Raw genomic sequence first — 13,861 nt, forward strand, 5'->3', positions numbered from 1 at the left:
AACTGGGATTCTCTCTAACTTCCCCTACCTTCTTATGGAAAAGCATCTCACTTCTAAACAAACACTTCCCCTTAAGATTATGAAATCACGAATTCACTGGGCAGTGTTGGAGAGAACAACCCCTATTGTGACATGGTGCATTGGCACACCAAGCTAATGCAATTAGGATTCCAAGTAACAAAGGTGCAAGCTACACAGAAAAGAAGGATGAGAGAGAAAGAGACAAATAGAAAGAACTGCATGTAAGAAAACAAACTGAATACAAATGAAGAACTATTGAAATTTAGAATAAAGAGTAATTCAGCTCCAGGCAGGTGAAGTTTAAAGATGAACAATATTTTTCCTGTCAATAACACACACCTTATATATCTAAGATAAAGGATCAAAGCTAGGCAAATTCAGCCCACCAAGTCTTCGCCACCCTTTAATCATGTTATCCCACCTTCTCCTAGGAATCTTTAATGCCCTTACCAATCAATACTTATCAACCAGCAAACAGAAAATGCTGGAGGAACTCAGCAGACCAGGCAGCATAGATGTCTGGTTTACATTCACCGAAAGACCTGGCCTTCACAGCTCTCATGAAATCAAATTCCAGATTCACTACCCTCTAACTGAAGAAAGTTCACCTCAACTCAGTTTTAAAGGTACATCCTTTTATTCTCAAGCTGTGTCTAGCCTAAGCGATGTTTAGTCCACACCACTTCATAGAGCTAAAATGGTATGCATTTTGGTAGGCATAAATTCCTATGTTTTTGTCAAAACAATCTAGTATCGTATATGAAATGAAAATGTTGTTTATTATTTTCTCAATATTAACTCTGAACATCTTTATAAAGTCATCATTTGTGGCAAAGCTTCTTGGAAAAAAAGTTTATTTACATAAAATAAGGCAGTGGATGTGGTGTTTAAGGATTTTAGTAAGGCCTTTGATAAGGTTCCTCATGGAAAACTCATTCAGAATGTCAGAAGACATATGATCCAGGGAAACATGGCTATGTGGACTCAGAATTGGCTTGCCAATAGAAAGCAGATGGGTGGTGGTAGATGCAGTGTATTCTGCTGGAGGTCGTGACCGGTGGTATTCCACAGGAATCTGTTCAGGGACCCCTGCACTTTGTGACTTAAATAAATTACTTGGATAATGAAGTAGAAAGGTGGGAGATGACACGAAGGTTGGAGGAGTTGTGGATATTGAAGAAGTTTGTTATAGGTTGCAGCAGGACAATGATGTAGAACTGAACTAAGAAGTGAAAAATGGAGTTCTCCAACCTGGAGAAGTATGGGTCGATTCAAAGTTCAAATTATTTTTTTTAATCAAAGTACATATATGTTGCCATATATTACCTTGAGATTCATTATCTTGTAGGCATTCAAAGTAGAATAAAGAAATACAATAGTCAATGAAAAACGATACAAAGACTGAAATTATCAATGTGCAAAAGAAGATAAACAGTGCATAAAACATATCATAAATAACACCGAGGGCATGAGTTCATAGGTCGTGGAATCAATTCAGAACTGAGATGAGTGAAGTTATCCACACTTGTTCAGAAGCTTCATGGTTGAAGGGTATTAACTGTTCCTGAACCTGGTGGTGTGGATATAAGGCTCCTGTTCCTCCTGCTCGATGGCAGCAGAAAGAAGAAAGCAAGGCCTGAATATTGGGGATCCTTAATGATGGATGCTGCTTTCTTGTGGCAGCACTCCTTGTAGATGTGCTCGATGGTGGGGAGGATTTTGCCTGTGATGGACTGGGCTGTACCCACCACTTTTTGTAGGCTCTTCCATTCTTAGGCATTTTCCATACCAGGCTGTGATGTGAAGTCAGGATACTCTCCAATGAACACACCTATAGAAGCTTGGAAGGCGGAATTTGAGTACAGGGGTAATGGTAGGACTCTTAGTAGTGTCGAGCTTGGGGTCCACATCAATAAATCCCTCAAAGTTGCCTCGCAAGTTAATAGAGTGGTTAAGAAGGTAAAGGGTGTGATGGCCTTCATTAGTTGGGGGATTGAGTTCAAAAGCCACGAGGTAATGTTGCGGCTCTATAAAACCCTAGTTTTTGAACCACACTTGGAATACTGTGTTCAGTTCTGGTTGCCTCATTATAGGAAGGATATAGTAGCTTTAGAGAAGGTACAGAGGAACTTTACCAAAATGCTGCGTTACTTAGAGAGCACATCTTATGAGGACAGGTTGAGTAAGCTAGTGCTTTTCTCTTTGGCCAAAGGAAGATGAAAGATGACTTGATAGATGTGTACACGATGATAAGAAGCATGAATTCCATGGATAGCCAGCCTTTATCCCAGGACAGAAATGGCTAATACCAGGGGGAACAATTTTAAAGTGACTGGAGGAAAGTATAGGGAGGATGTCAGAGGTAAGTTTTTCTTAAACACAAAGAGTGGTTGGTGTCTGGAACACCCTGCCAGGTCGTAGAGGCAGATACACAGGGACATTTAATAAACTCCTAGATAGGCACATGGATGATAAAAAAAAAAGGGACCTACCTTGGAGGGAAGGATTAGATTGACCTTTGAGTGGGCCAAATGGTCTGTTCTGTGCCATAGTGCTCTATGTTTCACATAATTTGGGAAATAAAAACAACTTTTCCGAATTAAAGAACAACACAATGTTCTGTCTACTGTGTATCATTAAAATAAAACAAGTTACATTAACCTCAAGTCAAAGATTCACTTCACAACCAATGTGAGCAAAAATCATGATGGAGAAAAACTCAAGGGAAAATACTTCCTTGAAACATCAGTTAACTAAGATTTCATGTGTGATATAAAAAAAGTTCCCTTTGTTGAAATATTTGTTCATTTCATTCAGCCACAGATTTTAGTTATCTTGTTACATGTGACCTTGGGTTGCTGCTTCAACAACAAAAACAAGCAAACAGGAAATTCAATGGTGACTTAGAACCAAGAAGTTTGTCTTCATAAAGAGACCTACATGGAACGTAAAACTCATGCCCCTCACTCCTATTACACAGGAATTCCATGCATTGAAAATATGAATTGCACATCTGACTTGAATGTTGGTCAGCCAGATTTTTCTTATGAAAATTTTGTTTTTAAAGCTGCTGATCATCTTTATTGGTGAGATGTCTTTAACTGTCACCTTGAAGATTGGCATAAGCAAGAGTGATGCCAATTCCTCAGCCACAAGTTAGGTGTGTTGCTACAACAAGCAGTTTAATCTGATGCTGAAACTGCATCCATCAAATAAATCAGATAAACAATAAGTGAAGGTAGCCCACTAAATAAGTAGACTCTAAAAGACAGCAGTAAGTATGGATGAAGTTCAAACACTAACAGGAAAGCAAATGTAAACTTAAAGACCTTACATTCACATATGCTGTTCCTTCATAAAGAACAAGAACCAAGATAAAATTTCATCTGCTACACCTTCATCACATTATCTTAAAGCGTCTGCAATGTATTTATATCTTTCAGAAACATACCTTCACTCAAAAGAAAACTGGATGGCAAAATTAAATTGAAGAACAATAATACCACAGATATAACAATTTGCAATTCAGCTTCTACATTGGTAATATAAAAATTAATTTATAAACTAACTTGAAACAAGAGGAAGCTGACAGTCCAAATACAGACATGCTATTTAAGATGTTCAGGCACGTGTTCACATTTTTATACAGGAATTGTGCTACATAGCCAAGACAAATCACACATATTAAGATCAAATCTGAATGGGTGTGACTTGCTAAAACTATTGACGGAATTATGACAAAGCAGTCCTTGCCTTTTGTGGTCAGGTGTGTAGACGACAACAGTGGAAATAAGGTTAGAAGAATGCAGCCATTAATCAGCAAATATCCTCCATATATTGTCATACTTCATGGAATGATTCACTTCCTAAATCACAACAGCAAAAATATTTCACAAAATAGCTCCTATCTTATGATCTCCCATGCTTGAAGCACTCTTTGGAAGGCATCATGTTATCTCAATCTAAAGAAGAGAAGTGGTGCCATGAATCCTGGCAATCCAATCATGTTGCAACAAACCCCAAACCTCCCCATGTACAGTAACAGCACAGAACAAATTCGTCAGAAAATTATAAAAGTGTATTCAAGAAAGGTATGCAAATAAGGATGAATTAACATTGGAGAGAGGAGGAAAAGAAGAAAAAGATCAAAAGTAGCTAATGTATGCCTGTTTCATAAACATGGGATTAGTACTTTAAAGGGCCAGCCCTCAAACAGTAGCACAAGGCACAAATATGTGTTCATACTTTGAGCCCATGATCAGCTGGCTGCAACATCCGAAGATAATAACCCACCCTTAAATGGCATAGCAATTGTGAACAGAAGAGAAAATATTACCCTCAGTAAATGCATGTGAAGATACTGTCCCCTCATTATTTATGTTTATCTTCGAAATCAGGTAGCATAATAGGTCAATCAGCTCTAGTCCACTATTGTAATGGAAGAACAGACTTACAATTACACAGTAAATTTCATGTTATAAAGGCATTCTGAAGCATGCACCGTTAGTGGTGTTATATAACAAACAGGCAAGCAATTTGGGTCTGCTAAGGTTCCCAAAGCAATCTTCTGGTGATGTTTGTTCAATGGCAACCAGGATGTTGTGAGAATCATTCCTCTTCTTTAAGTAGCTCCACAGTGTATCCATCTTAATAATCAGATGAAAACTCAATTCACACTGTCAGCAATTATCTCCTCCAGTATTATAGTATTTCATCAGTACGACTTCAAAGTGTTAAGCTAAGTTGTGCTCAAATCCTGTAACCTTCTGGCTCGATGCTGAGACTTGACACAAATTTTAAATCTTTTCGCCAATGAACATTATGCAAATTTAAGAGAATACTTACCCTATAACATCTCGCAAATCACGGTCATCGTCATCATCCATGACAGCTAGAAAAGGTAAAAAAAAAACAAATCATGTTTTACATCTCCTACTGCAATTAACAAACATTCTGTCCAGAATTTTGCACATCACTGAAGAGCAAACCAGGTATGAATCCTGTTAGTAGTCTCTCCAACAGAATTAACAAGTTCTTAATAAAATGTCCAGTATCACAGATCGCTGAGTCTTCAACTCAAGGCCTATACTATCAAATAAAACAAGTGAAACAGAAGAAAAAATGTTGGATGTTGTACAATTTGTTCATCATGTCATTGTAAGAATGCCAAGATACGTTAGAGGCACCCATACAATAAATAAGACTTAAGACACAAGAGAGACTGCAGATGTTGGAAATATGGATCAACAAGCAGGACTGTCACTGATCAAAATGGCTGATCAATTACACAAGGATATTGGCAACACACACAAAATGCTGGAGGAACACAGCATCTATGCAGGAAAATGAACACGCAACACTTCGGGCCAAACCCCTTTATCAGGACCCAGAAAGGGGAGCAGAAGCCAGAATAAAAGGGTAGGGGAGGGGTTGAGGAGCATGAGCTGGCAGGTGAATGGTGAATCTAGGTGAGGGAGGAAAGCAGGAGGATGGAGGAGAAGGAGAAATGGGAATAATGTGAGAAGCTGAAAGGTAATAGGTAGAAAAGGCAATGAGTTGTAGAAGAAGGAATGTGAAAGAAGAGTACAGTAGAGCATGGAACAAAGGGAAGGTAGTGGGAACCAGAGGGATGAAGAATGAAAATGATGGCCAGATTATGAGGGTGGGGAAGAGTTAAGAGAAGGGCTAACTGGGCCACAGGGATAAAGGAAAATAGGGAGGGGAAGAGGGAGAGATAAAAGGGAGAAAAAATACTATCATACTTTAAAATCTGCTAATCTAAAATAAAAAGCAATTTCCAAAATCAAACCATAAATTCAGCACTATTTCTCAGTGTAACAAATTCAAGATCAAAAAAGTTCTTAATTCCAAGCATCTCTAAAATGTGGATCAAAACCTAACATCCTTTACACTATGGTCCAAATCTGAAAGTAGTAACAGTCGTAATTTTCATCCTTCATAGCTAATACCTAGAGTTAAATTTCTGAGAAGTTGATGCAATATTGCTTTTCTATTTGGATTCTTTGATATAAAGTTGACATGTTATTATTACGAAATCCAAAAGTAATCATTGGTTTCACATATCTACTCCAAACTCCAGTTAAATCCACTCCACCATCAGAAGCAAGGGAGCAGTAAAAGAGAAAAGGGTTTAAGATGACAGCTTGGAGTAGATGAATAAGCCAAGTGTTATCTTTGCATTTCATATTAAGGGCAATCACTAACATGTTATTTTCTCCTGCTATTTTCTTTTCATTCCTCAGCTCCAAATACGAAGTTTCCAACACCATCACCTCCCTTCACCTAACTGTTCAGCTGCATTCTTCACTAACTTATTTCCTATTGCCTTAAAATAGATTTTGAGCCTGTACACTAAGACTGATTTATGTTGCTTCCAGGACCCTATTCCCACTAAACTGATAATCATCTAATCTTCTTCTAGACCCCATCATAGTGGATAGTTCAAACAGTTCTCTCTTCTTGGGTACTGTCCACTTCCTTTTGAATCTGTCAGAACTCAATTTCTACTCCACAGTTATGCTTTTCCCTCCCAAATAATGTCCATGTTTCCTGAACAGTAATTCCTCCACTTAGAGTGAAACCTTAGTAAAGAGTTATAATGGCTTCACTGCACTCTTTAATGTCACCACATTTGATTGTAAGAAAGCCACTTCACCTCTTCTTACTTCGGAATTCTACAAAGAATAACCACAAGGCTTTGCATCGTGACCTGATGCAAGGTGTTGGCCCAAAATGTTGACAATTCATATTTTCCTACATATGTTGTTCTACCTACTGAATTCCTCAAGCAAATTGTTACTCCATTTTCTATCGTCTGCAGTCCCCTGTCTATCTACTATCATCTACCTGGAAATGATCACACTCATCTGGATTCATTCTCATCTATCCAGATTCAGTTTGGCTATGCAACTGCAGAGGTTTCTCTTTCTCCCTTTGCAACATTATGTCTGGTGTCTCCTGTCATTCTAATCTTGGTCTCTTCCTATATCCCAGTGTCTGCATGTCTTCTTTCATAACCAACTCTTTAGTCCACTGCACTGCCTGTATTACTAAACTACCCTGTTTGATATCTAGTATGGATAAGTGAAAACTTTCTTCAACTACATATGAGAAAGATCAAAGCCGTTGACTGCAGTCCCAGTCACAAACTCTAGCCACTGACTCAACTCCTTTTCCTGTTAACAATCTGAAAATCAACCAAATCATTCGCAACTTTGATCTCACTCATCTGTTGATGAAACCCTCATCCACATCTTTGCTAATTCTAAACTTGGCAAAATAGAAAATAATGCAGAAAAATATGTGGTCAGACATGTGAGAAATGTGTGCTGAGTAGCAGTGAAATGTGGGTGAAACACACAGGGCCTTCTGGATTAACATCTTTTTTTTACTTTGGATAACAAACTTTCTTCCTGTTAATATAAGAACCATTTCTGAACACATCTCTGCTGGATATGTTCCAGTATTCACAACCAAAGTAGCTTAATCTCATCTCACCAGTGCAAGGTCATTCCTTTATAATGAACACAGGCCTGCCTTAGTTTCACCCACAGACCTTCAAACACAAAATTCAACCTCACTCTCTGCCTCCTACTAACAATCCAATTTTGGACTCAATTTGCCAACTTGCCTTGGACACCATACGATCGAACCTTTAAAGCCAATTTTGAATGTGAAAACTTGTTAAAAACCTTAATGAAGTCTATACAGACTACAACACCACCCTCCAATATATTTTGTTACCTCATTGAGTCACACTATATGGCACAGGAATAGGCTCTTTAGCCCAACTCATCCATGCCGAATGAGGTGCCTACCTACGGTAGTCCCATTTGGTCCATATCCCTGTAAACCTTTCCTATCCCCATATTACCCAAATGCCTTTTAAACACTGTAATTCTATCTGCATCCACCAATTCCTCCAAAAGGTCATTCCATCTACCAACCTCCCTCAGTTTGAAAACTTCCCCTCAGAACCGCTTTAAATCTATTGTCTCTAGTTTTAGACTCTCCTATCCTGGGAAAGAAAGTACTATGACTATCTCTCCTATTTATGCCCCTCAAGATTTTATAAATTCCCAAAAGGTCACCATCAGCATTCTTTGCTCCAATGAAAACAGTCCAGCATATCCAGTCCCTCCTTCTAACTCAAGCCCTCTAATATCAGTGACATTCTTGTGAATTTTTCTCCACCTCTCTAGCTTAGTCACATCCATCAACAGTGTGTAGCCAGTTCTGCACACAATATTCCAAGTGAGATCTCATCAACATCTTGAACAGCTGTAGTATGACATTCCAGATCCTGTTCTCAGTGCTCCCGGCCAATGAATGTCATATACCTTCATTTTCCTGTCCACCTGTGTGGTCAATTTCAGGGAATTAGGTGCTTGTATCCCTAGGACCCCCTGTTTAACAACACTCCATTGGATCCTGACATTCACTGTCGATGCCATACCCTGGTTCAACTTCCTTAAAATGCATCACTTGGCACTTGTCTAGTTGAATTCCAACTCCTATTCCTGTGGCCACTTTCCCAATTGACTACCTAACTAAAGCCATGTTGAGAGGTAAATAATTACCAAAAATTGCAAGAAGAAAACAAGTGAAAGTCAATTTTCTAATGACCAAGAGTGGTACCAAAAAGATAACAACAGATTTATTTGTACTTTTTTGTGTAAGAGTATATCACATTTCCAGCTGCTGGAATATTTCCTTGGTACCAATGACTTTGATTCTTTGAGTTTTTATCACCTTTTCTCTGGCACTCGACTCTTCCATCCACATCCAGATTAAAGCTCAACTTTCTGTAACTAAAAAACTTTAATTCATTTAAAAAAGCATATTCGGATATTCCAGTGATTTTATCTAGTGAGTAGCTGAAGAGTGCTCAAGAGCAAGAGAAGATAGAAGCAGGGATAGACCCACTCAGTTCCTCAAGCCTGCTCCCACCATTCAATATGATCATGGCTGATCCATGCTGGCCTCAATTTCTCTTCCATGTCAGTTCCCCATTAACTTGCAATTCCTTGATCTTTCAAATATTTATCTATCTTCATTTTAACTATATTTAATGATCTGGTCTCACCTGAGGTGGCAGAGAATTCCGCAAAGCCATCTACCGTCTGATAAAAATCATTACCTCCCCAACTTTCAATGCTTGACCCTGTACAGTATTGTACAGCTATGCCCCCTTGTTAACGACTCTCCCTTTCAACATCTACAAGCCTCCTTAGGATTTTATATATCTGAATAATGTCACCTGTCATTCTTCTCCAACTGTAAAGGATGTAGGCCCAATCTGTCCAGCTTCTCTTGATCAGGCAGCCCCCTCAACCTAGAAATTAGCCTGCTGGATCTCCTTTGAAGTACCTCCAATGGTACCAAATGCTTTTCTAGTTAAGGGGCTCATAACTGTCCACAGTGCTCCAGGTGTAAACTCAATACCTGTACAACTGCAACAAGACCTCCATATTCTTAAACACTAAACCCTTTGCCTACTTGTTGGACCTGCTCAATGTGACTTAATGTGGCTCACGCACCAGAACACTTCGATCAATCTGAACTTCAATCATTCATCTGCCCACTCTGTTTTGATAACAATTCACTTTTTGTTTCTATGTTTATTCTCATCTATGTCAGTGTGGTGGTAGACTTGATATCAATAGGTTCTGAAGGGGAAAACTGTACTGGGGGTTGCTATCTGAAAGAAAAATTAAGGATTTTCTATTCAGATTACTACCTACAAATCTTAAAATCGTACACAAAATACTATTCAGCTGTAATTCCTTCCTTAAGTTGAAAACTGAAGAGTAAAACTTTAAAATGGATAATAGTTGTATGTATCATCAATAAGCACTTCTGGGCATTGTGCGTAACTTAGTATTACCACAGAGCCTAAACATATGTTGTCTGTCACATTTCACCAGCTTAACGTGCCTTTGGAGATGTGGAACAATATCTAGACTTATAATTATTCTATATTTTACAGTGATCAATGCATAAAACAAAAATAAATGGCTGCATTTATATTGTGCCTTTCATCTCAGAATGTTCCCTGCAAGAGTTGTCATGCAAGATAGAATGGGATAAATATTGACCAGTATACCCGATGACATTCCAAGTTTTTCTTTGAAACCTGGAAACATAGGATCTTACACAACCAAATGGAAACCTCAGGGAATCTCAGTTTAATGTTTCATAAAGTAGGACTTGACCTCACTATTTTCTGATTCAAAGGTTAAGCCACCATAGAAAAATAATTATACATAGTAACATTCACAAAAAAGTATCTTTGTTACTATTAATACCACTAAAATGTGCATTATTATTTACAGAAAAATTAAAGCAGAATGTTTGGCCAGTATTTTTGAGTGTTCCATTGCACATAATGTTTAAATCAAACACGAAAGAATATGCTCCACCTCACCAAGAAAATTTTGTGCTTTTTTTTCCACCCTTGAACACTGCAAGATGAACAATATCATTTACATCTCATCTGCAACTTCATCAATCATAATGACACATTACCATGCTACTGGACAAACTGTCCTGTCTAAGCAAGCTTCTCTCATCCATATAGTGGACACAAAAATTGCTTATTGGTATGCTAATTAGACTAATGAGACTAATTAAACTTTTTATTTTTGGTATAATTTTCTATTTAAGGCAAACACATTTATCCTACTTTTAAAACTTCACAATACTGTGCAGATTTGCCCCTTATGCTATTGGGGTTCCATGATGCTCAAATGTTTCAATTTCCCTTTCTATATATTAAATCATTTTGGTACCTACTTGCATACTTCCACCTTACATATTAAGAGAATGCAAATTGTAGATGCAGATCCATAAAAAGATTGTAAAGACCTGGCAATTAAATACATGCCTTTCACATTTCAGGATATCTCAAAATGCTTTACAGTAATGGAGCACTTTTGAAGTAGTACTGTCTTCATGAACCTTATAATCTATGTGCTTCATGTATTATAATAATCTGTTCAGAAGTGTTTCCTTTAAACATTCAATGTAAAATAAATTCAGCTGCCCATGAAGCAGCAATAGAAAATGGACATAGGGCCAAAACTGCAGTTTTTGGCCCAAATGACAAACCATACAGTTCATTGCTACATTATATACTGAACTGAGTATTTACCAATTACATAAATAATGTTTAAAACAAAAGTTATCTTTTCCCAAAAAAAAACACGTGGTATTAAAAAAAAGGTTTTTGCATAATCCTTCTGTGGTTCAAGCAAGTTTTAAACATTTGTACTGTGAAAAACATGCACTTTTTGTGGATGTTTTAATAAAGGGTGCTAATACCTTTAAAGCTCTTCTAGGATTTTCTATCAAAGTAAATTCATACGTAAGTTAAACGCTGCTTAAAAAAAAGTTGCAATTATGTTTCAGAAACCCTAAAACTTAAACTCTTTGAAATAGTCAGCTATATTACAATGAGCAATATTAAAACAATGAAAATTTAAGAAAATTCAAAATTTTGTAACTTTAAGGAACTGCGCCATATTAAACTTTACTAAAAAACTGAGTAGTTTAAAGTACCGAATAAAAACACACACAAGTGCATATATTTTTATTATTCAGTGCAAAACAATCTAAGTTGCCATTAAAAACATATCGTGCTACAGATCAACAGACAGCCAACAAGCCCCATAACAACTTTACAAACAGTTTATGATTCTATGTGGTAAAATGTTTGGAAAAAACGCTGAGCTTCTCAAGCAGTGAAAATGGCGTCGCTTCAGCAAATTTGAAGTGCGCAACTGCTTTTGGCACGGCGCCAGTTTGTTCATCCCCACTACTTGAGTTTTGGATTAACATCGTAGCTTAATGAAAAATTCTGTTCTGTGCATTGCCGACGTGGTCAGAGTAAAGTATGGTAGTTTGTTACAGTACTCTATAGATTTTTAAACGGAAGCAAAAGGCCATAAAGGAAAGCACCCCGTTTCGCTGGGAGTAGAGCCGTCAAAAGTAACGAAATAGCTACAACAGCCCAGCTGTTTTTTTTAAGACGGTTTAAAGGTAAAAGAGAGAGCAGTTCCAGTTCTTTGAAAAAAAGATGGGTTGAAACCCAACTTCAAATCCCGCCCACTGCGAGATACAGTGGTTAAAACATATTCCACAAACTGAGTATCAGATAGTATTTTCTTTCCTGGTCTTGACAACTATACTTGGCGTCGTAAAGGGAGGGGGGGAAGAAAGAAAATAGTTTTCTCATTGAAATCAAGATGTAATTCCGACGAGGTAGGACGAGCGCGAAGTCAACATAAGTGAAGGGCCGAATGCAATGAAGGGAGAGAAGCAATGCGCGATTCTTAGCCCAGGCTTTATGTTTTATTTCCAGAGGCCGATACAAGCAGCACGAGGGGGGGGGGGAATCGCCTTAGAACTGAACAATTTAAAGGTAAAGGGGAATAACTGGTATCGCCATGTTGTACAAAACCAACAACCACCAACAGACACTGAAAAATAAGCCCTTAAACCAAAACTCAAATGACTCAGGTAGAAATTAATCAGAGACCTTGAGAAAGGGAAGAGGGAATTAAATATCGGAATATAAAAACAAAAGATCGGCCTCCAAACCCGCCCATCACCATGAACAGGAAGAGTAGACCAAAGGCTTCATTGTTTTTTTTTCCTCGGGGTCGGTTTGGGTTTATTTTATTTTAGCTGCTCAGGAGGAAGCAACTGCTCGCTAACAGTAGAAATCGGCAGGTGTGCGGGGGTGTTTCTCTTCAGCGGAGCGCTGCAAAATGTGGGAGAAGCCGCCGGTGAGCGACGAGCCTGGCTCCATCCATCTTAGACGGGCTGCTCCTTCGGTGGAGAAAGACGAGCAATGGTGGTGGGAGGAAAAGGAGGGGGAAAAAATCTACTGGGAAAATCTAGAACCGTCGCTTTGAAAAATAACCCCGTGAGGTCCATTTACCAAATGGCGCTTCCAACAACCGCCCGTGACTCCAGATAAAACCGCTTAGAAAGCAGGAAAAAGAGGGAGGGATTTCAGACGATTATTTCCCTCTCCCTCTCGGGCGTCTATTTTTTTAAACTCATCGTGATCACGGGGGCGGAAAGTAAAACTATATTTTCGAACGGCTCTTTACAATCAATGACTCATTTAGTTTGGGGAGAGGGTGGAGATGAGGGGCGAAGAGTTTTTTTTTCTAAATTAAACAGTGCAGTAGCTTTTCTTTTGGTGGTGGTGGTTACTGTTGTCGTTGATGGGTGATTTGTTTTCCCTCCTCTTTCTGCTGCTGCTTCTAAAGGCGGGGAGGTGATTTTTCTAAGAAAAAATATTTCCCTTAGACCCTATTTTTTTTCCTTTCCCCCCTCCCCGAAGGAGTTGTTTTTTTTCCTTGAAATTTTTATCGCAAAATTATAATACACTGAAGGAACTCACCGTCATGAAGCGTGCCTTGTCAACGGGGTTTCCTCGCCATCAAATCAGGGGCGAGATGACCAAGAACAAAAAAAATCCGCTCAACACACACACACACACAAAAATAAGAGCTGTTCAGGGCATTTTCCTGCAAGGAAAATATTTTATCATATCATATAAGTCATATACGTCTTTTTTTTTAAAGCGACACCTCTTTATTTTTTAATTAAATGCATCTTTTCCACTTTGTTATGTGTTTATTTTTTTAATTTGGAAGGAGAGAGGACATTTGAAACTTCTTTGCGCCTTTTTTCCTTCCTTAAAAAAAACTGACAGCTGTCGTTCTGGAAATGCTTTTAATGGTGTGTTTTTTCCCCCTTCTCTCCCTCATTCCTCTCTCGTTTTTTTTTCGATGAATAATAAAGA

General features: G+C 38.3%; 1 protein-coding gene across 2 annotated transcripts in view; it reads right to left on the reverse strand.

The window, feature by feature from the left end:
- The window catches only part of LOC134350483 (BRD4-interacting chromatin-remodeling complex-associated protein-like), a 49,760-nt gene extending 36,251 nt beyond the window's left edge, over window positions 1–13,509 (reverse strand). The window contains exons 1-2 of one of the 2 annotated variants that reach the window (XM_063055697.1): window positions 12,986–13,402; window positions 4,867–4,912 (exon numbers count right to left, since the gene is read on the reverse strand). In XM_063055697.1, the coding sequence (XP_062911767.1) occupies window positions 4,867–4,907 (41 nt within the window). In that variant the 5' untranslated portion in view covers window positions 4,908–4,912; window positions 12,986–13,402. Of the gene's footprint in view, window positions 1–4,866; window positions 4,913–12,985; window positions 13,403–13,456 lie in introns of those variants that run through there. The other variant, XM_063055696.1, reaches the window with a different exon arrangement.
- Between the last annotated feature and the right edge of the window lie 352 nt (window positions 13,510–13,861).

This window comes from Mobula hypostoma, chromosome 8, assembly GCF_963921235.1.
Source record: "Mobula hypostoma chromosome 8, sMobHyp1.1, whole genome shotgun sequence".
Taxonomy (NCBI): Eukaryota; Metazoa; Chordata; class Chondrichthyes; order Myliobatiformes; family Myliobatidae; genus Mobula; species Mobula hypostoma.